We start from the raw sequence: 25,353 nt of genomic DNA, 5'->3' as shown, positions 1-25,353 counted from the left end.
TCTTCTTTGAATTGTATGTGAGGCACCAATAACTGGAGCCAGTACATTTTACACTGATGCAAATACAACAGGAAAAGCATGTTACAAATCAGAAGAATTTTATAAGGTGGAACAAAGCCCTTATAATTCTGTCCAGAAGGCAGAATTATATACAAGTCTTATGGTGCTAAGGGATTTTAAAGATTCTCTTAATATAGTTACGGATTCACAATATGCAGACAGAGTTATCTTGCATACTGAAACTGCTGAATTTATATCAGATGATATAGAATTGACTTCACTGTTTATCCAGGTGCAAGACATAATCATGAATAGGCTTTGTCCAATATACATAACACACACCCAATCCCATAAGGTTCTGCCTGGTCCTCTAGCACAAGGTAATGCTGAAATTGATCAGTTACTGATTGGAAGCATGTTGCAGGCCTCCGAATTTCATAAAAAACATTATATCCATAGTAAAGGTTTAAAGAAAGAGTTTTCCATTACATGGCAACAAGCTAAGGAGATTATAAAGAAATGTCCTACTTGTTCTTTCTATAATCAAACACCGTTGCCTGCAGGGTGTTAACCCAAAGGGTACTCCAAGGAATAAAATCTGGCAGATGGATTTGTTCCACTTTATGGAATTTGGCAAATTAAAATATGTACAGAACACCATAGACATGTATTCAGGTTTTCAATGGGCAACTGCACTGAGCTCAGAAAAGGCTGATTCAGTAATCACACTTTTATTGGAGGTTATAGCCATAATGGGTATACCTGCACAAATAAAAACAGACAATGGTACCATTATAATAATTTCAGATTGGGACCAGTACAAAACCAGACACACACCCAAAGACAGAGAGAGGAGAGAGAGAGAGAGAGAGAGAGAGAGAGAGAGAGAGAGAGAGAGAGAGAGAGAGAGAGAGAGAGAATTCCTTAGTGGAGATGTACACAGAATAAAATATTCATTGTATTGTTATGCTGGCTTAGTGAGACAAGTGGAGTACCCTTGAAAGTCTCTGCTTATTATTTATGAACCGCTCAACAAAGAGGGACTGCTGGGAGCCGATTGAGTGGCCGCCATTACAAGATGGCGCTTGGCTCCAGCCTCGCTTGCTGGACAGCTCCATTTAGGCAATGCAGTGGAACCGTGCCTCTCGTATGTGCAGTGACGATGATGTGCTTAGGGCCAATCCCGTGGCCAGGAGCATCGGCAGGCGCGCATCGGCCAATCCAGGCACGACTCGTTCCCTTACCCCCTATATAAGCAGCTGCCGTTTGGCGCTCGGGGCCCCTCGCTTCCACTCTCCCTTCAACCAAGAGGCTCCAATAAAGCGTGATTTGGGAAGAATCCTCGTCTGGTGATCGTCTTTTCCTGCTGGTCAGGGAGTTCGCCGCAACTGGTGCCGGAAACCCCGGGACGCTGGGACAAGCTTTGGTACCGAGTGAGGGGCCAAAGAGGATTCAGAACTCGACACGCGGAGCGGCGACATTGGTTAGTCTCCCAGGTATGATGATTGCTGGGGTTGCACCTGAGGTGTTTTGCTTGATCTTTGTGGCCCTCATAATTGTTGTTTTTCTGTGCTGCTTTTGGTTGCACAGGGAAGGGAGGAGGGCACAGCAAGCACACCAGGACAACCTATCAGAGTCGGATTCAAAAGGGGGGGACTTAGGCAGGTCTAGACAGAAAAGAATAAAGATAAAAAAGGATAGTAAAAAGGAAAAGGATAACAAGATAAAGGGTATACCTAGAGAAGAAACTCAAGAGGACCCTCAACGGGAGGAAGGGGATGAAAAGCAGAAAAACCGGCTTTACCTACTCCTCACAGAGTTCCCTGACTTAAATTTGTCAGACGATGAACTCAGCTCACAGGAAGAGGGGGAGCTAGAGGAGGAGGCTGCTAAGTATGAGGAAGAAAGGTATGAGCGGGACTATCACTGTGCCCCAGCCTATAACCCACCCCGTGCTCGCGCACCGATGGAGGGTGTGTCTCACCCCTCGGCACCGCCATTAGGTGCACAAGCGGCTGAACCAGGAAGGGGTTGCCATTATATTAGCCAGAGCACTTGGGCACGCTTAGCCTCAGCATACCCGGTGATGGAGGATCCTGTCACCCATCATAGGTGGTATGAGCCAGTGCCCTATAAACAACTAAAAGATCTGGTAACAGCAGTTAAGGATTTTGGGGCTACTGCAGATTATCCAATCGCCCTCCTGTGCAGACTTTGCACCTTGGTGCTGACACCTACAGATTGGACAGAGATGGCTAGGGCCTGCTTGACTCGGGGACAGTTTCTGGATTTCAAGTCTCTGGTTGCCGATAGAGCCCATACCCAGGCTAGAGTTAATGCTCAAAATGGTCATCATGATTGGACAGCTGATATGCTTCTAGGACAAGGACAGTTTGCTGGCAACCAGGTTGGATTCCCTCTAGAGGTCTATCAGCAGATAAGTGATATTCACTACAAGGCCTGGAAGGCGCTCCCCAATAAGGGGGAGGTAGCTGGCAATCTAACCAAAGTTATTCAGGGGCCTGTGGAGCCATTTTCAGACTTTGTGGCTAGGATGATGGAGGTTGCAGATAAAACATTTGGCAGCTCTGAATACACCTTGCCCTTTGTGTAGCAGATTATTTTTGAACAAAGTACCAAGGAATGTCAGAGAGCCATAGCACCGGTCAGGCACAAGGGACTGGATGCCTGGATAAAGGTTTGTAGAGAGATCGGGGGTCCCTTGACTAATGCAGGACTTGCAGCCGCTATGCTTTCAGCCACAAAGTCAGTCCGTGATAATAAAGGAAAAGGGTGTTTTCGCTGCGGCCAGTTGGGGCACCTTAAATGAAACTGCCCCAACGGCAGTGGGCCACCAGGAACAGCCGTGAAACTGGGCCCACGTATGCCTGGTACTTGTCCCCGCTGTAAAAAGGGAAAGCATTGGGCTAATGAATGTCGTTCAGTTAAGGACATTAACGGCCATCCCATCCCACAAACTTCCAATCTTGTGTCAAAAAACGGGATGAGGGGCCCTCAACCCCGGGGCCCAAAAATATTTGGGGCATTTCAGACTTCAGTTCCAGCCCAGAACCCAGTAGGATCAACCCACCAGTCTGGAGGGCAACCATCGGTTCCTCAGGGATGGACCTCTGTGCCACCTCCGGAATGGTACTGACCCCGGAGGTAGGCATCCAGATATTGGGGACTGACATGTCCGGCCCCTTGCCACGGGGCCATGTGGGGATTGTCCTGGGGCGTTCCTCATCCACAATGAAAGGTTTGATTGTCCTTCCAGGAGTTATTGACCCTGATTATACGGGGCAGATCAAGCTCCTTTGTTATTCTCTCAATGGTGTCATCTCTATCACCCCTGGCGATCGGCTTGCACAATTGTTAATTTTGCCTTCCCAGCATGAGAAGTTTCCCTTCATGGGCGCATCAAGAGGGAGTGCTGGTCTAGGCTCTACTGGAGTTGATCTCGCCTGTTTATCAATGGCCTTGGACAATAGGCCTGTTTTACAGTTGATAATTGAAGGAAGAACTTTCTCAGGCCTGGTGGATACAGGGGCAGACCGAAGCATTATCAGAAACCAGGACTGGCCGAAACAATGGCCCTTGCAACAATCCTCCCAGTCCTTACAGGGGCTGGGATATGCACGAACTCCATGCATAAGCTCCAGAGAACTAACCTGGAGGATGGAGGACCAACAAGGAAAGGTCCAGCCTTTTGTGGTAGATCTCCCGATCAGCTTATGGGGGAGGGACATCCAACAGCAGCTCAAGCTCAGATTAACCAATGAGTTTTCAGAAAAAAGCAAGGATATGATGCAGCAGCAGGGGTTTGTTCCCTCACAAGGTTTGGGGAGGTGTCTTCAAGGTATACCCCAACCGATTCCACCAACCAGCAAAACCGATCCAAAGGGACTGGGTTTTTCCTAGGGGCCACTGACATGTCGGCTTCTATTATAAGATCCTTGCCCATACCATGGATAACAAACAAGGCAGTATGGGTACCCCAGTGGCCCCTTTCCCAGGAAAAACTGGAAGCCGCTAGACAATTGATCCAAGAACAGTTATTACTAGGTCATATTGAACCATCCGTGTCTCCATGGAACACCCCAATTTTTGTTGTAAAAAAGACATCAGGAAAATGGAGATTACTTCATGATTTGAGGGCCGTTAACAGTCAGATGCAAGTTATGGGCTCAACCCAGAGAGGCCTCCCATTGCTATCAGCATTGCCAAGGGGTTGGCCTATCATGGTCCTGGATATTAAAGATTGTTTTTTCTCCATTCCTCTATGCCCACAAGATAGGGAGAGATTTGCTTTCACTGTACCTTCTGTCAATCATGAGCAACCAGATGCCCATTTTCAATGGCGAGTTCTCCCACAGGGAATGGCCAATAGTCCCACTATGTGTCAGCTATTTGTGGATTCTGCCTTGATGGCTGTGAGGCAACAATACCCTTCTGTTAGAATTATTCATTACATGGATGATATCTTATTGGCAGCAGCGTCCCAACGGACGCTTGAAAATGCTTTTCAAAAGACAGTTCAAACCTTGGAGGCATATGGGTTAACCATAGCCCCTGACAAGGTACAAAGTTCTACAACAGCGAAATTCTTGGGATCTATTATTTCTCCCGATGCCATTCGTCCCCAGAAAGTTCTTATACGGACTCAGCATTTAAAAACTCTTAATGATTTTCAGCAATTGCTTGGGGATATTAACTGGATCCAGGGGTATCTTCACATACCTTGGTCCGAGCTGTTGCCTTTGTTTTCCATCCTGGAGGGTAATCCTGAAGTAACTTCCCCTCGCTCCTTGACACCTGCAGCCATGCACTCCTTGCAAGAGGTTGAGAAAGCCCTATCCCAGGCTCAATTACATCGATATGATCCCTCTTTGCCTATTCTCTTGTGCATCTTAAAGACGAGACATTCACCCACAGGGGTCCTGTGGCAAAAAGGGGCCCTTATGGTGGTTGCATGGCAATTCCATTGGGGCAAAAACACTTAGGTATTACCCCAACTTGGTGGCTGTTCAGGCTCTAAATGGCATAAGGTTTTGCTTGTCCTCCTTTGCAAAAATGCCTGACAAATTAATTATACCCTATACCAAGGATCAGGTGGAGACTTTGGCTGCCACCGTGGATGATTGGGCCCTTTTGGTCTGCGCTTTTCCAAATATCATAGATAATCATCTCCCTAAACATCCCATCCTAAGTTTTGTAGAAAATAACTTGATCTATTTCCCCCGAGTGACCTCCCTAAGACCAATAGTGGGAGCCTTGACTATATTTACTGATGGGTCCAAATCAGGGAAAGGTGCTATGGTGGTGGGTAATCAACCACCAGAGGTTTTCAACTACCAGCCCGGCACCCCCCAGGCCACAGAATGTCTGGTGGTGTTAGAAGTTTTTAAGAGATTCCAGCAGCCTTTTAATTTGTTCTCAGATTCTCAATATGTGGTTAATGCTGTCTCTTTGCTTGAGATAGTTGCCTCGGTTCGCCAGGCAAGCCCAGTATCTAATATTTTGCTGCAAATTCAACATTACATCTTACAGAGGAATAATCCGTTTTATATTGGTCATATTAGGGCACATACCTTATTACCTGGCTTTATGTCAGAGAATAATGCCAAAGCTGATCAAGCTACTAGAGCCATGGCTCTGGTTGCAGCTGACCCATTGCAGCTCGCTCAGGAGTTTCATAATCTTTATCATGTACCTGCTGATACCCTTCGCAGAAAATTTGCCCTGTCTCGGAGTAATGCAAGAGACATTGTAAAAGCCTGTTCCTCTTGTGTCACCTTCTTTCATCCTCCTCACATAGGAGTTAATCCCCGAGGCTTGCGTCCAAATGCGTTGTGGCAAATGGATGTAACCCATGTTCCTGAGTTTGGAAAACATAAATATCTTCATGTTTCTGTTGATACCTATTCGGGTATCATATTTGCCACTCCATTGGCAGGTGAAAAGGTCACCCATGTCAAGACCCACTGCCTAGAGGCCTGGGCGGCTTGGGGCAAAACCACCCGCCTTAAAACTGACAATGGCCCTGCTTATTCCTCAAAAGGTTTCCGTGCCTTCTGTGCACAGCTTCAGGTGGAACATTCCACTGGCATACCCTACAATCCCCAAGGTCAGGGGATTGTGGAGAGGGCAAATAGAAGCCTTAAAGAACTCCTACAGAAACAGAAAGGGGGAATAGCGGAGATAGCTTCCCCCAGGAACAGAGTTGCACTGGCACTCTTTACTTTTAACTTTTTGATAGTTGATGGCCGGGGCAGGACAGCTGCTGATCGGCATGCTGCAATGATCCTTGAAGATAAAGGAGAGGCCGTCATGTGGAAGGATGTGTTGAATAACAAATGGTATGGCCCGGATCCTGTCATCAGAAGATCCAGGGGAGCTATTTGTGTTTTCCCGCAGGGTCAAGAGGTGCCTCACTGGGTTCCGTGCCGATTGACAAGAACCATTAAGGATGATTCAATTGCTACCCAGCCAATGGAGGAAGGCCATGATCCGGTCGAAGATGACGCCGCTGCTGTTCCTGATGATGGTGGCGATGACAATCCGGATTCGGGCGGAGCAGAGATGGGGAATACTGTCTGTCTTCCCTAAGCCGATTCCTGTTCGCCACAATGCCGTGGTTTTCCCCCCCTTTTTTATTACCAACAAGGATTTGGGCCTCCCCATGTTACAGGCTTTTTGGTTCAATGGAACCTTCTTAAAATCTGCTAACGCCCTATAATAAATGGCTCCTCTGCAGGGTTAATGGCAGTTGCTCTGATCTCTCCCCTTTTTGTGTTACTTCAGGGAGGACAGGCTGGACAGAGCAACTTTACTTGTGCTACCAATACCACTAATAAGTGCAAAGTGAGTAATGGTACAGGCTATTCTGGGCCTCAATGGGCCCCCGCTAATTTCACTAGAGGCTGCAACAAAAGGTTTTCAGATATAAGGATTGTTTTTTGCATGCTGCATGGGAGAATGTATAGTCTGCCTTTGGCTAATATGCCGCCTCCGAGCTCAAACATCTCGAGATAAGGTTGCGGTTCTACAAGCATTAGCCACTTTGGAGAATGGCGATTCACCCCAAGTATGGTTAAAAGGCCAGTTGATTTGTTCCTTGCATAGCCTTTGCACTCTCAGGGAGAAATTCTCCATTGCACTGAGGAAGGTATGCATTTTTACTCTGAGTACTGCCTTTGCACCTCCCAGGAGTTTATTCCATTGCACAGGAGAAGGAGTACCAGGAGTTTTGGGCCTCCTTTGATCGGTCCTCGCATCATGAGGTGAGGACCTGAACGGGAGTAAGACCTTCTCACTGGCCTACAGAGAAAAACAAAAAGGGGGAGCTGCTGGGAGCCGATTGAGTGGCCGCCATTACAAGATGGCGCTTGGCTCCAGCCTCGCTTGCTGGACAGCTCCATTTAGGCAATGCAGTGGAACCGTGCCTCTCGTATGTGCAGTGACGATGATGTGCTTAGGGCCAATCCCGTGGCCAGGAGCATCGGCAGGCGCGCATCGGCCAATCCAGGCACGACTCGTTCCCTTACCCCCTATATAAGCAGCTGCCGTTTGGCGCTCGGGGCCCCTCGCTTCCACTCTCCCTTCAACCAAGAGGCTCCAATAAAGCGTGATTTGGGAAGAATCCTCGTCTGGTGATCGTCTTTTCCTGCTGGTCAGGGAGTTTGCCGCAAGGGACCAGGAAGAGAAATACCAGATACTGGTTGAACATTGGATAGGCATTTGGGATTACCATCAATAAGAGTGCATAGGAGGAGGAGTGTGTTTCTGAACCTCCCTGGCCTATGTGACAATTGTAGGATCTCTAGAGGAAGCAGATGACAATAATCATAAATTGTTATGTTATATGAATTTGTTAAAAACACATCTAATTAACATTTCTTGAATATCTGATGAGTTTCAAGATAGTGGGAAGCAAAGATCATTTATACCCTAGATTCCCCACAATAGAAGACACAGGTGTTTGACCAGGAAAGCTGAAGGCAGACAAGCTATAAGCATCGAAAATTATAAAAATTATGAAATTATAAATTTTTCAGTTAGCATTCCTCTAAGGAGGAAAAAGCCAGGAGAAAACATCCAAAAACTTAAATGTTTCAGTATATAAACCTCTAAGTGACTAGTAATTTTTTTTTTTTTGGTTTTTCGAGACAGGGTTTCTCTGTGGTTTTGGAGCCTGTCCTGGAACTAGCTCTTGTAGACCAGGCTGGTCTCGAACTCACAGAGATCAGCCTGCCTCTGCCTCCCAAGTGCTGGGATTAAAGGTGTGTGCCACCACTGCCCGGCAGTGACTAGTAAAATTGTATGATGTAATATTGGTGGGAACATCAGGGGAGAAATGATGGTGTTACTACAATGGTTTCCCCAGTGTTTACTCACAAGACAGTTATTGTAATGTTATGCAAGATACACATTAGTTATCAGAGATTGCAGTATGTTGAAAATACAACAGTAGATTTCTTTTTAAAATTCTGTTCCCACTTTTATTCACAGAGAAACTCAATGCTAATGACACATAGAATAAGGACCATGGGACTGTGAGCTCTGGGGAACCTTGCTACACAGCCTGCTCCAATACTGAGGGGACCTGAGAGAAACTTCATCCAACAATAGATGGAAACAGAGGCAATGAACCACATGAGAACACTGGACTGAGCTCCCAAGATCCAGCTGAAGAGTGGAAAAAGTAAGAGTAGGAGCAAAGAATTCAATACTATGAGGGGTTCATCCACTGAGACAGTTTGCCTGAGTTAATGGTAGCTCACCAATTCCAACTGGACAGGGAGTGAATGAGCATGGGAACAAGTCCTTTGGAATGTAGGTGAAAGTTGTGGCAGACTGAGGGGCCACTGACAGTGACACTGGGATTTGTCTTTACTGCATGTACTGGCTTCTTAAAATCCTGTCCTCTTTGGATGTATACCTTGCTCAACCTAGATGTAGTAGGGAGGACACTGGACTTTCCTATTACAGGAAGTGGCAGCCCCTTGTTTGTACCTGCTGCCTGGCTGGCTTACAACTAAAATAATCACACAGAAACTGTATTAATTAAAACACTGCCTGGCCATTAGCTCTAGCCTCCTATTGGCTAACTCTCACATCTTGATTTAATCCATTTCTATTAATCTATGTTCACCACAAGGTCATGGCTTACCAGCAAAGGTTAAGCATGTCTGACCTGGCATCTCCATGGGGGCTCTCTGCCTGCTTTCACCCCTCCAGAATTCAGATTTGTCTTCTTCGCCTACCTAAGTTCAGCCCTATCAGGACAAGTAATTTCTTTATTGATTATCAAATGAAAGCAATATATAAACAGAATGACCTTCTACACCACAGTGTGATGGAGGATAGCCCACAACATACAAGCCTTTCCCCAAATCCCTGAATGGCACAACCTGGGATATCTGACATTCAGATCAAGGATCTGTAACTCAGATATCATTGCAGAGACCACAAAACTTATTTGCAAGTAAATCAGTCTAAGTAAGAAGTCTGTGGAAGAAATAATAGAGAGAGAAATGTATCTACATGAAAAAATAAGATCCTGTAAGCTTTTAAAATGTGTTTGAATACCTTGGTAGAGGTAGGCTATTTAATTTTAGCCACAAACAAATTTATTACTCACCAGGGATCTGAGAAGACCAGAATAGATCCTAAGACCTACAAATTTCAATGCTATTTGATAGCATTTCCAGAAAGGGACTTGAGGCTCAAGGATACCTTAAGCAGTATGTTAGCCAAGAACATCCTGCAGGCTCCTGAAGCTCAGCTGCTATCTCTAGATTCTTTAGTTCCATGGTATAAGTACCAGAGTATAGCAAAGATTAATTTTAAAATAGATGTTCATGTTTCGTGTGAGGATGATAGGGAGATGAAGGAAATCAAGTTAATGGATTATAGGTCCTACCAGGGTAACCTGAATGATCTGTTGGATCTTACTAAAATCCTAAATTCTACTCTTACTGGAGAATTAACTGATGCTCCCATTGGTCTTTGAATCTCTTCCAAATTGAACCTGGTACCCACAGCATAGTCGCGTCTGCCCTGTTTGTTGCTATCTTGTTCAGATGAGATCACAAATTGTGTAGAAAAATAAACATTACAGTGGAAAACAGGACTTCAAAAATATTAAGATGCATTAAAAATTAGTAAAAATTAAGTTCTAGAATATTGCAATGGTGAGTCTTTGTGAGCCCTTAGTACTATTGTGTGCTGGCCCTGCGCTCTCTGTAAGAAGGTTTATACAGGTTCACACTGGAGTTCTATAACAGTGTCTCTGGTAGAGTAGTATATGGGTTTGTTCTCAGTTTACAGACTGTTTTAAGAAAACTTGGCTTTTGGAAATGTCCTGCTGATGGTGATCTAGGATTTGAAACCTGAATTATAATCAGTGTTTTCATTATACCGTCTTATTCCAATTAACTGCAGACCCTTTCATGGAGACTGGTGGACCAGTGTTCATGACAGCTGATTAATGAGAACACAGAGACAGTGCAGGTGAGAGACAGGGTCTTGGTGTGCTGTGATGGCTTCACCAGTTCAGGTACTGACTCCTTCACCTGGAACAGGGACAGTGCACCTGGATAAAAGGAACATCACCATAAGTCAAATATTCTATACATGATGTACCTGGTTCTCTCTCCTGAACCTCTGAAACACTTACAGTTTGGACAGGTCAAGAGGCAGAGGAACAGCACCAGGACAGCCATGCTTTGCTGGAGCTCCAGTGAGAAGGAGATGGGCTTCTCAGCTAGTCCATGGCTTTCATTCTGAGCCTGGGGGACTACTTTGCATTGGGGGAGTTTCCTGAAAGGAAAAAGGAAGCCCAGGAGGTTTCCCTTTCTTTTTCAGGAGACTGACTTTTGCTTTTGTTTCCCAAGTGAATGGATTAAGACTATATTTCACCATGCCCAACCATCAAATATAGTGTTTTCAATAATTAATGAATTTATTTTCTTGAAAAACTTTCAACACAATATATTCTGATAAGTATTTACTTTCTATCTTCTTTTGCAGATCCTGCCCATCTCCCAAATTCCAGATTTTCATAAAAAGTCAGTTTTAAGAGTCATTTATAAGGACATGGGTTTGTACATGAAGTATTCATTTCCATATAGACAGTTAATGGCTTAAAAATCCATAATTAGCAATACATTTTCTCTTTTAAAAATTATTATACAGTATACATATTTGCTTTTACAGATTACAGTTCTATCAATGTACAGTGATAATATTCAGTGCCCAAAAGCTGGCTCAGTGGTAAGGCACCTGCCTTGCAGTGTTAAAATCTTTGCTTGATTCACAACACTTAGCTTAGAAGCTGGGTGTGATGGTTTGTCCTATATCCCCAGCACTGGAGGCATTGTGACTGGAGGTACTCTAAGTCTGCCCAGCCAAAGATTCTGTCGGAGCATTTGTGCTCCAGGTTCACTGTGATATCCTTACTCAAAAATAAGAAAGAAATCAACTATAAACATACTCAAACTCCACACTAGCCTCCTGACACATGTACAGACCATCTACTATGCACACACAGTCTAACCAATTAGCATTAATAGTCATTCGAACATTGTCCTTACTTGTCATTGGATTCGTGGTTTGCAGTTATTCACAACTGTGCCACGGATGCTGTAGACCTTGGATGAACTGCTTGCCATGGAAGCCAAGAGATGAACTCCTGTAGACTTGGTTCCTCTCCACAGCTTTCTAACTGCACTTCTCACTGTGGACACTTCCATTTCTTTTCCAGTTATAGAGTGGCTCATTTAAGACTATAAAGGTAAGAAGTGATATTTGTCTAAGTGCTTAATTCCTATTTTTAAGTGAGTTCAGTTCTTAAACTTAAGACATTTCACATGATCACAAAGCACTCTACAACAGAGCTACAAGCATAGTTCAATCTTTTAAAACATAACATTTTTTTCTAGAGAAAATAATTTTTGATAACTACATTTATGGACTACTAAAATAAAAACCAGGAAACACAATTAGTTCTTCCTTGACACCCAGAACTTATAACTCAGAGTAAGAGAGGCCCTGAGCCTGAAGTCAAACCTTGAATCCCAGCCTCACTGTTCACCTGACCTCAGAGCAGGATTCTGAGGGCAGATGATGTTGTGGTCACCTCTGTAATGTAAACCAATTATTAATGATGATAAAGTATGCATCTCTGAACAAGCACAGAAACACTCAGACACATAATACAGACAGACATATAACAGAGGGAATCCTTCACAAAGACACATATAGAAGGGCATATGGGTATATGCATATTGACATCCTATGCTATTTGAAAAGTTTTTCCAACTTTGTTATTTATTCTACTTAAAAACAAATCACCTTGCTCATTTATAATGCACTATGATTACATTGATTCCTCCCACTACCCTCGCTCCGCTTTCTCTCTCTCCTTTGACCCTTCTGTCCTCTCCTACTCTCATGTCTCTTCTCTTCTCTTCTCTTCTCTTCTCTTCTCTTCTCTTCTCTTCTCTTCTCTTCTCTTCTCTTCTCCTCTCCTCTCCTCTCCTCTCCTCTCCCCTCCCCTCCCCTCCCCTCCCCTCCCCTCCCCTCCCCTCCCCTCCCCTCCCCTCTCCTCTCCTCTCCTCTCCTCTCCTCTCCTCTCCTCTCCTCTCCTCTTCTCTTCTCTTCTCTTCTCTTCTCTTCTCTTCTCTTCTCTTTCTCTCCTTTCCTGCTTTACTGCACCAATTCTGCTTCTCTTGTCTGCTCATCCAGAAGTGAGATTTCTGGGTCACATCATTTTGTGTAATTCTCTGAAGGACCCCACAGTTTTCATAATGTCTCAGTAGAACCACATCCCCATTTCCACAGCGCAGGCATCCCTTCTCCTCCACCCCCATAACACTTGGTCTCATTCTTTTTTTAGGTAAATGGCACTCATATCATTGGTTACAGGCAACTAATCATTTTTGGTTTAAGATCCATTTCTGTGGTTATTAAAAATGTTAGCTCTGTGCAACCTCTTCTGCCCACTTTCACTGGACAAAGTAAAGCATCCCAATCACAGGATGCAGAGAAGAATAATGTGTGTTCATGAGGACATCACCTCTCAACTCTGGGTTTCCTGAGCTATCTGTTATCCTCCTAACTCAGAACATAGAGAAGTGAGGAAAAGGAGTTTTTCTTGGAAAGAAAAATTGAACTGTTCTCTTGGATGACAGAAACCTTGTTATAACCTTTAACAGGGAGTACTGATATTTCAAACTCAGCAATTATTAATCAAAATGAAAAATATATTTTGAAATATTACCATTTGAATCAAGGTCTCATATAAACTAGAAAAGAACTAGACCATTGGGCCAAAACACAGCATTGAATGAGAACTTTGTAAAAAATACAATATTTTCATTAGGGGTTTAAGCTTCTGTGTGCATAGTGTGATCAAAGAGATAAACAATTACCCACAGGAGTGTTTTTGTCTGAGCTCACAGTAACTTTCACTCACTGTGTCTTAGAACAGTAATACGTGGCTGTGTCCTCAGACCTCAGACTGCTCATTTCCAGGCACAGAGTGTTCTTGGCATTGTCTCTGGAGATTGTGAACCAACCCTTCACAGCGTCAGTATACCAGGTGCTACCACCATCTGAATTAATACGTTCGAGCCACTCCAGTCCATTTCTTGGAGCCCGGTGGACCCTGTACATGTAATAATTCCTGAAAGTGAATCCAGAGGCTGCACAGGAGAGTTTCAGGGACTTTCCAGGCTGCACTAAGCCTCCCCCAGACCCCACCAATTGCACCTCACACTGGACACCTGTAGAAACAAAGAATTCTGGTTAGAAAACTGACACTGAAGACATTTTTTTTCTTTCTCATGTCCACACAATACACAATATCTCATCTTTATGAATTACCTTTTAAAATAAGAACAAAGGAAACAAATACGAGCCTTAAGTCTAAGTCCATGATGAGTATCCTGTCTTCAATGCTAAACCCTGACTGGGAGGACTTGGGAATCCAGGGCTTGTCTCCTCTGCCAGAGCTGCAAGGTCAGGGCAGGGCTGGATTTTATGGGCACAAAGAAGTCTTATTTGCATATCTTCCTGCCATAACACACTCTGTAGTTAGACCTGGGTAGAGGACAGTACTCAGAGCAGATATAAGACATCATACATACTGATGACAGTTATAGAATTTGAAGCATTAACGTAGCTCTGTTAGGGATTCACCACGCTATATTTAGTTCCCTTTTCACCAAATGCATAGAAAATGTTGTGTTTCCACATTGTCATGTCTCTTTAGGATCAATGTGAAATTAAAAAGCTCCGCACACAGCTGTGTTTCTAGATATTAGCTCTGTCTGTCCCCATGTCTCTGCTGGACATGTCTTCTTCCTGAGGTAAATCTTGCATAGGGTCACACCTGCTTCTAAGTATAACTCCTTTGCTGTGATAGGAACACTTGAGATTTTACTGACATTAGTTTTACTCAGGTTTTTTCTCTTTTTTGTTATTTTAAAATTAATAGGAATAAAAATTCCCACTTCCTCCCCTCCTCCCACTTTTCTCTCATTTCCCCACTCTACCTTCCCCCCACCCCCTCCAGTCCAAAAAGAGGACAAGGCACCCTGCCCTGTGGGACGTCCAAGGTCCTTCCCCCTATATCCAGGCTTAGAAAAGAATGCATCTAAATAGAATAGGATCCCCAAAATCCAGTACATGCAGTAGTGACAAATCCTAGTGCTATTATCATTTGCCCCTCAGTCTGCCCCAATTGTCAACCACATTCAGAGGGTCCAGTTTGATCCCATGTCTAGTCTAGCTGGAGTTGGTGAGCTCCAATTAGCTCAGACATACTTAGTGGGTGAACCAACCCCTCACAGTCCTGACTTTTTTACTGATCCCATAGTCAGACTGACTCTATCTTGAATATCACCATAGAACCTTCATCAGGTGACAGATGGAGACAGAGACCCACATGGGAGCACTGGACTGAGCTCCCAAGGTCCAGTTGAAGAGCTGAAGGAGGGAGAATTTTATTCAGTTCTTAGAGATGCTGTCCTACAGCCTCAAGAAGTTTGTAAATGTGATATTTCTTGTTACTGTCTGTCTTCCTCTCAGTGGTTGCTATGGAGATACGTTTATATTTGAAGCACTCAATTGCTTGCATCCTGAATTTCTCCCTGTGATTGCTTTTTATTCCCCACTTTTCCTTTCCCTTTCCCACCTCAATACCGGGTAACAGATGGCTGTTTTCATGCTGTCTTAGGTCAGTTTTTATTTCTGTATATTTATATAGTCATCATAACGGGGACATTTAATGCATTTTTGTAATAAAACACTAAACTTTTGCCTCAGTTTTGTATTTTCACAAGACTTTGGTTTTATTTTCCCAAATTCTAATGCTTTCTACTCTCTTCAGCCCCTTTCTCTCACTACACCCAACTTTTCCTTTCAAAACCCCTATATTGCCCTGTGCTTTTTCCATCTTATCCTTCACTTAAGATGTCTTTTCCTCTCGACTTCCATTCTATTTCCAAGTCAACAAAACAGGAGTCAGAACACCAAACAGAAACCAACAACAGAGAATGCAGAGGAATAATTATGGGAACAATAAAAGCACTCATAAAAACACAAAATGTGAAAATCATAGAACTCAGCTGCTGTGGGAAGGGCTGAAGAGTTATGGACCAGGGACCACAGCTGATATCTGCAAGGATGTGAATATCTGTGGCTGAGAATTTAGTGATCTGAGTTGTACGATATGCCTGTAAAGGAATCATTAGCTTGAACTTCAATGTGCAAGCAAACTTTTAACCAAAATGCAAATGTTCAAAAATATAATTGTGTAACAGTTATAAAAATTGTACTCTTTTATCAAGATCCTATTAGTTCAGAAGTAGGAAACTGTGGATGGTTCATTTTTTAAGCTAACTTTGAAAAGTAACATCAATTCAAGGAAGTTGTGATTTCTCTATCACTAGTTTAAAAATAAAAATAAAGATAATGAATTAAAGATTATTCAAAATTCTTACGAAGCTGTCTTAAAAAGTTTCATAATTTCAGACTCCTCTCTCTCTCTCTCTCTTTCTCTCTCTCTCTCTCTCTCTCTCTCTCTCTCTCTCTCTGCTGATTTGTATGACAAGGAGCAATTAGACATCTTAGAGGATTGTGTGGGAACACAGATGATTATTGTGTAATTAAAAAGCAAGATTAATAGCCTATGAAAGGAAAGTGTACTCTAGAGGAATTCCTTGTGTAAAAGAAAAAAACAAAGGTTATGACATCAAACAGCTGCAAATGTAGCATATTCCAGATGACCACTGTTTCTGGGAATACCTGTTGGTCCTCCATATCCCCTGCTGGTCTGAGTATATAGGTATCTGTTCAAGCTCACACTGGAGTTCTCTCACTGTGTCTTTGGCACAGTAATGCATGGCTGTGTCCGAAATTTGAAGATTGTTCAGTTTTATGAAAATGTAGCTATGGAGGTGTAGTGATATTTTGTTTGTGATCTAATAAATAAAGTTTTCTGATGATCAGAGTGTAGAACTAAGCCACTAGTTAGCCATAGAAACCAGGCAGTGGTGGCAGAAATCTTTAATCCCAGCACTAGGCAGATAAAGATGGACAGATCTCTGTGAGTGCAAACCTACCCTGGCCTACAAGAGACTGAATTTGTGTAAATTAGAAAGAGAGCTCATACAAAGGTGATCCCATCACCAGGGATTATATGCCTTTAGTCTCAGCAGCAGAGAAACAGACACAGGAGTGACTTGAATGGGCAGAAAGAGGAATATAAGAGAGGAGAAGACAAGAACTCAGATGCAGTCTGAGGATTCCGTCTGAGAGGCAGACTGAGATTTTGGAGAGACAGCATTCAGTCAGAGGATTTGTAGAGAAAGATCTTCCCCAGTTGGTCTGAGCATTGGTAGAGGTGAGAACTCTCTACTGACAGAATACTCTTCTTTTCTGATCCTTCAGTTTTTGCCCTTGATAGCTGACTCAGGATTTTTATCACTAACAACAATTAGAATTTGTCCAACATCAAGTGTCCCTGCTGATGCTGACTTGGGATTTGAGAACTAAATTATAATTTGTGCTTCCAGCACTCCCTATTTTTCACACTCACTTCAGACACTTTCCTGGAGGTTGGCAGACCCAGCTTACACCATGATTGGATAATGAGAATCCACAGAAAGTTCAGATAAGAGATAGAGTCTGTGAGGGCTGTACTGGACCAGGAGGTTATTCCTTCAGCTGTCCCTGGGACAGAGCACCTGGGAATAAGTATAACCTTCATGATTTATACCTCCTACAGATGATATGCCTGGTTTAATTCCTGGAACCCTGAAACATTTACAGTTTGAAGAGGTCCCCAGGCAGAGAAGCAGCACCTACTGGAGACTCTAGTGAGAAGGAGAGGGGCCTGTCAGATAGGCCTAGGATTTATTCCGAGCAGGAGGGCTGATTTTTATTGAGATAGGTTCCTGAGAGGATAAAAGAAAGCACAGGGCAAGGTTTACACTTTTCCCTCGGGTTTCTGAGAATTGCCCTTGAGTTTCTTAGATGACCTGGAGATAAAAAATGAGTAACATTTTTCTGACCCTGTCTAGATTCTCACTTGCATATAAATAGGAAATTGTATGATTCACACTGTACAAACCTTGGATGAAAACATTAAGTGATTCCACATTCATGCTGAGGGGATAAAGGGAGAGGGAGAAGAATGTGAGAGAATGGGTTAGTTTAGATGGAGGAAGTACAGAGATGAGAGCAATGAAGGAGATATTTTGATTGAGAGAATCATTATTGCACTAGCAAGAAACCTGGAACTAGAGAAATTCTCAGGAATACACTAGGATGACCCCAGCTAAGTCCTTAAGAAATAGAGGGAAGGGTACCTGTTGTAGAGTGGAGGATCTGTTTATCCCTCCTTGCCACCTGGCCAGCTTAGCCTTGATATAGCCACACAGAAATTGTATGAATTAAAACACTGCTTGACCAATTTGCTCTAGCCTCTTATTGGCTCACTTTCCCATCTTGATTTAACCAAATTCTATTAATCTGTACATTGGCTCATGGCAGTGGCTTACCGGGAAAGATTCAGCATGTCTGACTCTGGTGGTTCCATGACAACTCTCCCCTCTCTGATTTCTTTCTCCCAGAATTCAGTCCTGTTTTTCCAAACTACCTAAGTTCTGCCCTATTAAAAGTCCAAGGCAGTTTTTTTTTATTAATTAACCAATGAAAGCAACACATAAACAGAGTTAACTCCTACACCAGGTTTCACCTTGTAGTCATATTGATGAGGACCTATGAGAGACATATATGTATCTAATCTACATGGAAAGTAGAAAAAGGCAAGATATCCTCAGTAAATTGCGAGAGGACTGAAGGGGAGGTGAAAGGAAGAGAGGTGAGCAGAGAAAACATGTATAACTCAATAATATCAGTAAAAATTAATAAGAAAAATTAAAGATTAAAAGTTAATGCATATTTTTAAAGATGAAAAAAGAAAGTTGCATTTAAATGGATGGAACTAGAAATATACATCCTGATGTAGGTAATCCAGACCAGAAATATAAACTTGATATGTACTCACCCTTAAGTGGATACTAGCTGTAAATAAAAGAATATTGAGCACATGCTTCATGATCCTATGATGGAGGAAGAAAATGATGTCTATGTGTTACTTTCATTGGTTAATAAAGAAACTGCCTTGACCCTTTGATAGGACAGAAAATAAGGTGGGTGGAGTAGACAGAACAGAATGCTGGGAGGAAGGAGGCAGTGAGGTCAGATGCTATGGAGCCAGCCTGCAGGTCAGACATGCTGAATCTTTCCCGGTAAGCCACCACCTCATGGTGCTACACAGATTATTAGAAATGGGTTAATCGAGATATGAGAGTGAGCCAAGAAGAGGCTAGATATAATGGGCCAGACAGTGTTTAAATGAGTACAGTTTCCATGTAATTATTTCAGATGTAAAGCTAACCATGAGGGAGTCGGGTGGGATGAAAAGCAGGCCTGCTCGCCTCCTCACTACAATCCTAGAAAAGCTAAGTAACAAATTTACCATTATTTTATTAAATAGTTTTGCAACAGTTTTCATGAGTGAGTTTCATCTGTAATTCTCTTTCTTACTAATGCCTCTCTAGGGTCTGAATATCAGGGTAATTATAACATCATAAAAAGTGTTTGGCCATGTTCTTTCTATTTCTATTGTGTGGAACAATTCAAGGAATTTTGGTCTTAGTTCTTCTTTGAAAATCTTGTAGAATTCTGCATTAAAACCACCAGGTACTGGTCTTTTTTTGTTTGGGAGACTTTTGATGACTGTTTATATTTCTTTAACAGCTTTAGGTATATTTATTTTGCTTATCTGGTCCTGACTTAATTTTTGTAAGTCATATTTATACAGAAAATTGTCTATTTCCTTCAAGTTTTCCATTTTGTAGAGTACAGGTTTTTGAAATAGGACCTGAAAATTCTCTGGATTTCCTTCGTTTGTTGTTATGTCTCCCTTTTCATTTCTCATTTTGTTAATTTGGATATTTTGTCTCTGTTTTTTGTTTAGTTTGGATAAGAACTTGCCTATTTTGGTGATTTTTCTCAAAAAACAAACTCTTTTACTCATTGATTCTTTCTATTGTTTTATTTTCAGCTTCCCTCTTTGAACTTCTGGCCCAATACAGTCAACCCATTCTATGCTTTGTTTAATTGAGATATGGTTCCAATTCCTAGTAATTGTACATCTGCCTCTTAAAGAGGCCAATTTGGATGTCAAGATTATGGAGTAATGATACTCACATCCGCACATGTGTCTATTAAACCAACAATTACAATGCCAATTATACACACTCTAAGCATTAGTCTTTGATCATTTATAGAAGTGTGCCAGAATATACATTTCCCATTTTCTATTGGCATTTTTGACTTATGCTTCATGTTTATGCCATAATCTAGAACAGTATGGTCTTTTTACAGAAGACTTTGAGGTTTTAATTTTCCTGGTGAGACATGTCCTCCATAGTTACTGGGAATGACTGGGCCACTTTTGGCTTGGGTGCCTGAGAGAGACCCCCCAAGGAGTTTGCTATTTGTATCAGGTTGCCTTTTCTGTCTTTTGTTGATCTGAATTTATTTGTCCAATGTTGGCCTTTGCCCCACCTTCTACATATACCTGAAGGCTGATTCATCCTTTTATTGCCATTCCCAGAGAAGGTATTATTCCAAGGAATTCCTAGTCTACAATTCCTTCTCAGATGTCCTATTCTACCACAATTAAAACATTTTGCATGTTCCTGTCTTTTCATTCCTTTGGAAATTGCTTCTCCTACCCAAGATTCTCCTACCCAAGATGTCTCAATGTTCATTGTATGCAGGATCCATTCATCCATTGGTGATGATCTAACCTTTAAAGGCCCAAGTATATTTGTGGAATCTATGTTGACTTATTCAAAAGCCAGATATTCAGTAAGAACTCATTTTACATCTGGGTAGATTACTCCTATTTGTACAGCCTTCATTAATCTTTGTAAAAAGTCAGTAAAGGGTTCTCTCTGGCCTGGTATATGATTCCATTTGTTTTCTTAGTTTTTGGATCCTTTCCCAAGCATTTAAGGCTGGTTTGTGGCATTGGGACACAATTTGTTCATCATAAAGATCTTGAACCTGTGAGTCAGCATAAGTGCTTTCACCAAGAATTTGATCTTGGGAAGTCTCAAGGCCTTTGGCTTTTCCCTGTTGTTCCAATATTTTTGTTTCTTTTCTGAAATAAATTCTAAACATTAATCAAGGCCCATCATCCAGGAATGCTGAAACTAACTGAATCCAAGCATGTGTCATTGCTTTGGTGCTAGAAGACCATGTCTTTATCATCTCCCTAACAAATGCAGAATGCAAGCCATAAGTTACAACAGCTTGCTTAATTTCTTTTATAACATACATTTCTACAAGTATCCATCTACCTTCTTTGGATTCTTTTGGGCATTTAGAACTCGATGCTTTGTCAGAATAGATTACAGGGTAGGAAGCTAAAACCATGGGTAAGTCATCAGCTGCTGGCAATGTTGAATTCTGTCCTTGTGCCTTCTTTCCCTGTTCATCAGTTCCAATAATTTCATCAATTATTTAAATCTTTTTAATATTGCCTTTTGTAAAGCCTGAATTTCTTGGCCTCTATATATTTCTAGTGATTTCATTGAGGCACCTAGCCTCTGGTCCTCATTCTGTACATGTGACTCCAAGGTCTGAAGTTTCCCCTTTAAAGATAACATCCTATTCTTATCCTTGGACATTACTTGAATTGCCATCCTGGAGAGAAGTCTATCTGCTAACTTATCATAACTTTTCAACAAATTTTGACTGTCAAATTCAACAGCATGAATTCTTTTAAATAACTTCTCAGTACCCTTAGGCATGGATTCACTTTCGTCTGTCAAATTAGCCTTATAATTTTAATAGTATTAATTTTTCAGATAACTTTTGATTTTCAATGGTATTAATTCTGTCAAATAGCTATTCATTATTAATCTGTAAAGAATGTATCATTCTTAAAAGTTCTGTATTCTTCCGTAATGATAGAATATGAAGGAAACAAACTGAGTCCAATACCCATTATATTGAACTATCACCATAACCATTTGAGCCTCACATAATACATCACATAGTTCTAGCAAAAATGTTACTAAAATTTCTATATTAATGCAGTCTTCCATTTTATCCACATAGCATCTGTTATGTGATCCAGTAAACTATAATCTTTATTTTCCAGCAGATGTCATGGTTGGAGAGTCATGGTGATGACAGGAATGATCCTGAACTACTTTAGTCTCCTCGATTGATATTGTTTAAATACTGAGAAATATGCTTTGCTAGACAAATTAAAAGCAATTAAATCAATTCTATACATGGAGCAAGAACCCAAAACTCATGGGCAGGGAGCAGAAAGCAGAAGCTGTACAAGTCACCACATGGTAGGGAACTGAGTCAGGGCACCGCACCAGGAAATGTGGAATTTGTGCATGTGCTTGGAAAATTTCCAAATTGCCACATGCAGTAAACTCCACTGTGGTGGGTTCAACAAAAAGCTTCTTAGGTAAAAATAAGCTGAACAGGCAGGGTTGCGAGACTGCTTGGGCAGTGTATTTGCTATGCCATTAGGCCATCCACATGGTAGGTGTGGTGTCCAAATCCACGTGGGCACCAGATGAAGAAGCACACTTAAAAGTAATCCCACACTAGCACAGAACTGAGAAATAGATTTACGGGAAGACTTATAAATCAGAACCCTCTGGTAGAACGGAGATTAGAAAACGAATCCCACAGCCAGAAAAGAGGCATGCTCTACATTGGCATAAATAGAATAAGAGGCCACACCCCAGTGGGTGGGTAAGTACTGGCTGTAGGATATCCTACAGCACCTATGTATGGTGGTATTAACTCACACAGTGCTCTACTGAAGATTCTTGTTAAATGTCAACTTAAATCCATGTTTCTATTTTGTACTATTAGATTATGGGTTACTTTACTTAAACTTTAAATCTAAAATGTAAAAAAAATGTGTATCATGATTATTAAACTCTTAATTTCATTACTATAATGTGGATCAACTATTTACCAAATTTATGGGGTCCTTCTAATTAATTAGAATACTTTAGCAGTTTCAAAAGTTTAAATTTTACCAATAAGTAAATAATTAATAAGTTTATTAATTACTCAAACAACTTAATAGTAAGAATGCATACAATATGATTTCAAGTAGGAAAATATGTCAGATTTGAAGATAACAGGCGCTTTTGAATTTTATTTTAACATCTTCCATGTCTGTACCAGGATCATACAATTAATCTGAGACCACTAGCCTGACTGACTGAGAACTGGCAGGGTCCATCACTTATTTTATATAATCATTTCACAAGAAAACCTACACATGTTTTGTAATATAGTGTTTACATTTACTTAGTTGACAGTTCTCACTCAAGTGGTACTTGTTCATATGTCAGAAGTAGGGAAAATATCACAGGAACCCATGTCACGTGCCAGTTTTGTCACACTATCAAACACACATGCTATAAACCCTATCTCTTGTGTTTTGGATGCTATAGTGTGTGCCAGGTTTCTACACTCATGTCATCTGTGTGCTTCTTTTATTTGTAACTCTAGAAACAATGAGAGGATATGATCAAGAGGAGAAATTCCAAGGGTATCTCCACACACTATCGATATCTCTGCCATACTTTAGAGGTGGATTTCTTAGGCTCTAAAGTGAATCTTACTTTTGTTTTTCAGGAGTTCCTGTTGGTTTTTGGTGCCCTCTGATGGTCACAGATGTCTCCATAAGGAGGTTGTTTTTTGTGTAGGCTCAAATTTGAGTTTCCTCACTGTGTCTCTGGCACAGTAATATATGGCTGTGTCTTCAGCATGCACATTGTTCAGTTTTAAGAAGACTTCACTCTTGGAGGTGTCCCTGCTGATGGTGATTCGAGATTGGAGAGCTGAACTGTACTTTGTTTCTCCATCATACCATATTATTCCCATCCACTCCAGACCCTTTCCTGGAGGCTGGCGAACCCAATGTATACTATTGCTGGTTAGTGAGAATCCAGACACAGTGCAGGTGAGAGACAGGGACTGTGAGGGCTGCACAAGGCCAGGTCCTGTCTCCTTCAGCTGTATCTGGGAAAAGACACCTGGAGGCAAGCAACATCACCATCATTTATAAATCAGATAGATGACATGCCTGAGTCCCTCTCCTGAAACACTGAGATACTTACAACTTGGAAATGTCACCAGGCAGAGGAGCAGCACCAGGACAGCCATGCTCTGCTGGAAGCTGTAGTGAGAAGGAGATGGGGCCTCTCAGCTAGGCCTGGGTTTTATAATGAGTCTGAGGGCTGCTTTGCATTGGGGAAGGTTCTTGAGTGGATAAAAGAAAGCACAGGACTTGGTTTCCACTTCCCTCAGGTGAATGAGATTTGTCTTATGTTTCTTAGAGTATTTGAATATGGGAACTCAGGAACATTTTCTTGTTATTGTCTGTATTTCCAAACCCTGACAAATCACACTGTGCAGAACTGACAAGCAAAACACAAGAGTGTTTATGTTAAGTAAGTCCACATTTACACAGTGCAGACAGAACAGAGTACCATATCCTAAATGCATTTTTATATCTTTATAAACAGCAGCACTGGATTTAGTATGCAATTGGACCTCTGATAAAATAGATTATCACCAACCCTATTTTAAGGAACGACTTAAAATTTATTCTCTGGTGTCAGTGAAATCATTCTTATTCTCATCACTTGTCTAAAAGATAACTTGTGAAAAGAAGCTTACTAACATTATTACACGTGATTTCAAGTGTGTATCTGAGAGGATACCCAAGAGACTTATTTGGTTCCTACATTATGTGGCTCAACGTATTTACTTTCTCTTTTGGGAACACTTTATTGAGTTTTAGTACCTCATTTTTTTATGTCAGTCTACTTTTCTCTATGTTCTTTCATCGCTTTTATTATCCAGTAATAAAGAAAAATCAAGGTCCCTATACATAATACTTGCACTAATAAGGAATCGAAATTTGGCTATCAATAAAACTTCACGAAGCACTGTAGTATGCAATTAGTCTTGAGAGTTGATTTATTTTAATAAAAGTGAAATATAAAAAAAGAAGGTGAATCGTTACAAAAAGTGGAGAAGTAGAGAGATATGAATATGGGAAACCCCATGCCTTGAGTTGCAGATCACCATAGAGAACAAGAGTTTGTAGAACATTCATTCTTGCTTTAGTAATACAAACCATAGGGTGCAGAACTGGACACACACTGATCAATCAGCATTCAGAAAATGTCTGCCTATTACTTGGTATTGGAGATCTCATATTTTAAATTCCTTATTTGTATGTGCATAATCTTTGTACTAGAGTGGCAGTGGTAGAGACAGGTCTTAATATTGGGGATTCAACCATCTTGTGCAAGCTCTGATGGTCAATTCCACTATGAGTGCTGTGTTTCACACATTCTTTGGTCTGAATGTTAGAATATTTTTCAGACATCATTCTCAGAATGTGTCATCCTGGATTATATTTTGGGTTGTATATTTGGGTTATATTTTCATTGTGTTAACAAAAATTTGGGAAGGAGTTTTACCTAAATAAATATGTATCTCTTGTACTATATTGGAGAACTTGGCCTTTTGTTGCTTTAGAGATAGTTTGTGTCTGTAATCTGCACTTTCTTGCTCATTGGGTTTCCCTTCTCCATGCATCCCTAAAAGAAGAAAATAGGCAAATATTTTGTAAAGGATAAGAATTCATGGTTACTGTATGGAGAAAAACGTGATATCAGAATGGCTGCTGTGGTTGTGGTCATT

At 41.6% G+C, this 25,353-nt stretch overlaps 1 gene segment (V, D, J or C); it reads right to left on the bottom strand.

Annotated features, from left to right (window-relative positions):
* Positions 1-23,304: 23,304 nt before the first annotated feature.
* On the bottom strand, positions 23,305-23,802 carry LOC130882921 (Ig heavy chain V region PJ14-like). The segment is given in 2 exon segments: positions 23,305-23,672; positions 23,757-23,802. Coding segments are annotated over 2 exon segments (414 nt in total).
* Between the last annotated feature and the right edge of the window lie 1,551 nt (positions 23,803-25,353).

The sequence above is a fragment of the Chionomys nivalis genome, chromosome 10, assembly GCF_950005125.1.
Source record: "Chionomys nivalis chromosome 10, mChiNiv1.1, whole genome shotgun sequence".
Classification (NCBI taxonomy): Eukaryota; Metazoa; Chordata; class Mammalia; order Rodentia; family Cricetidae; genus Chionomys; species Chionomys nivalis.
This window is presented reverse-complemented; position numbering and strand designations above follow the sequence as displayed.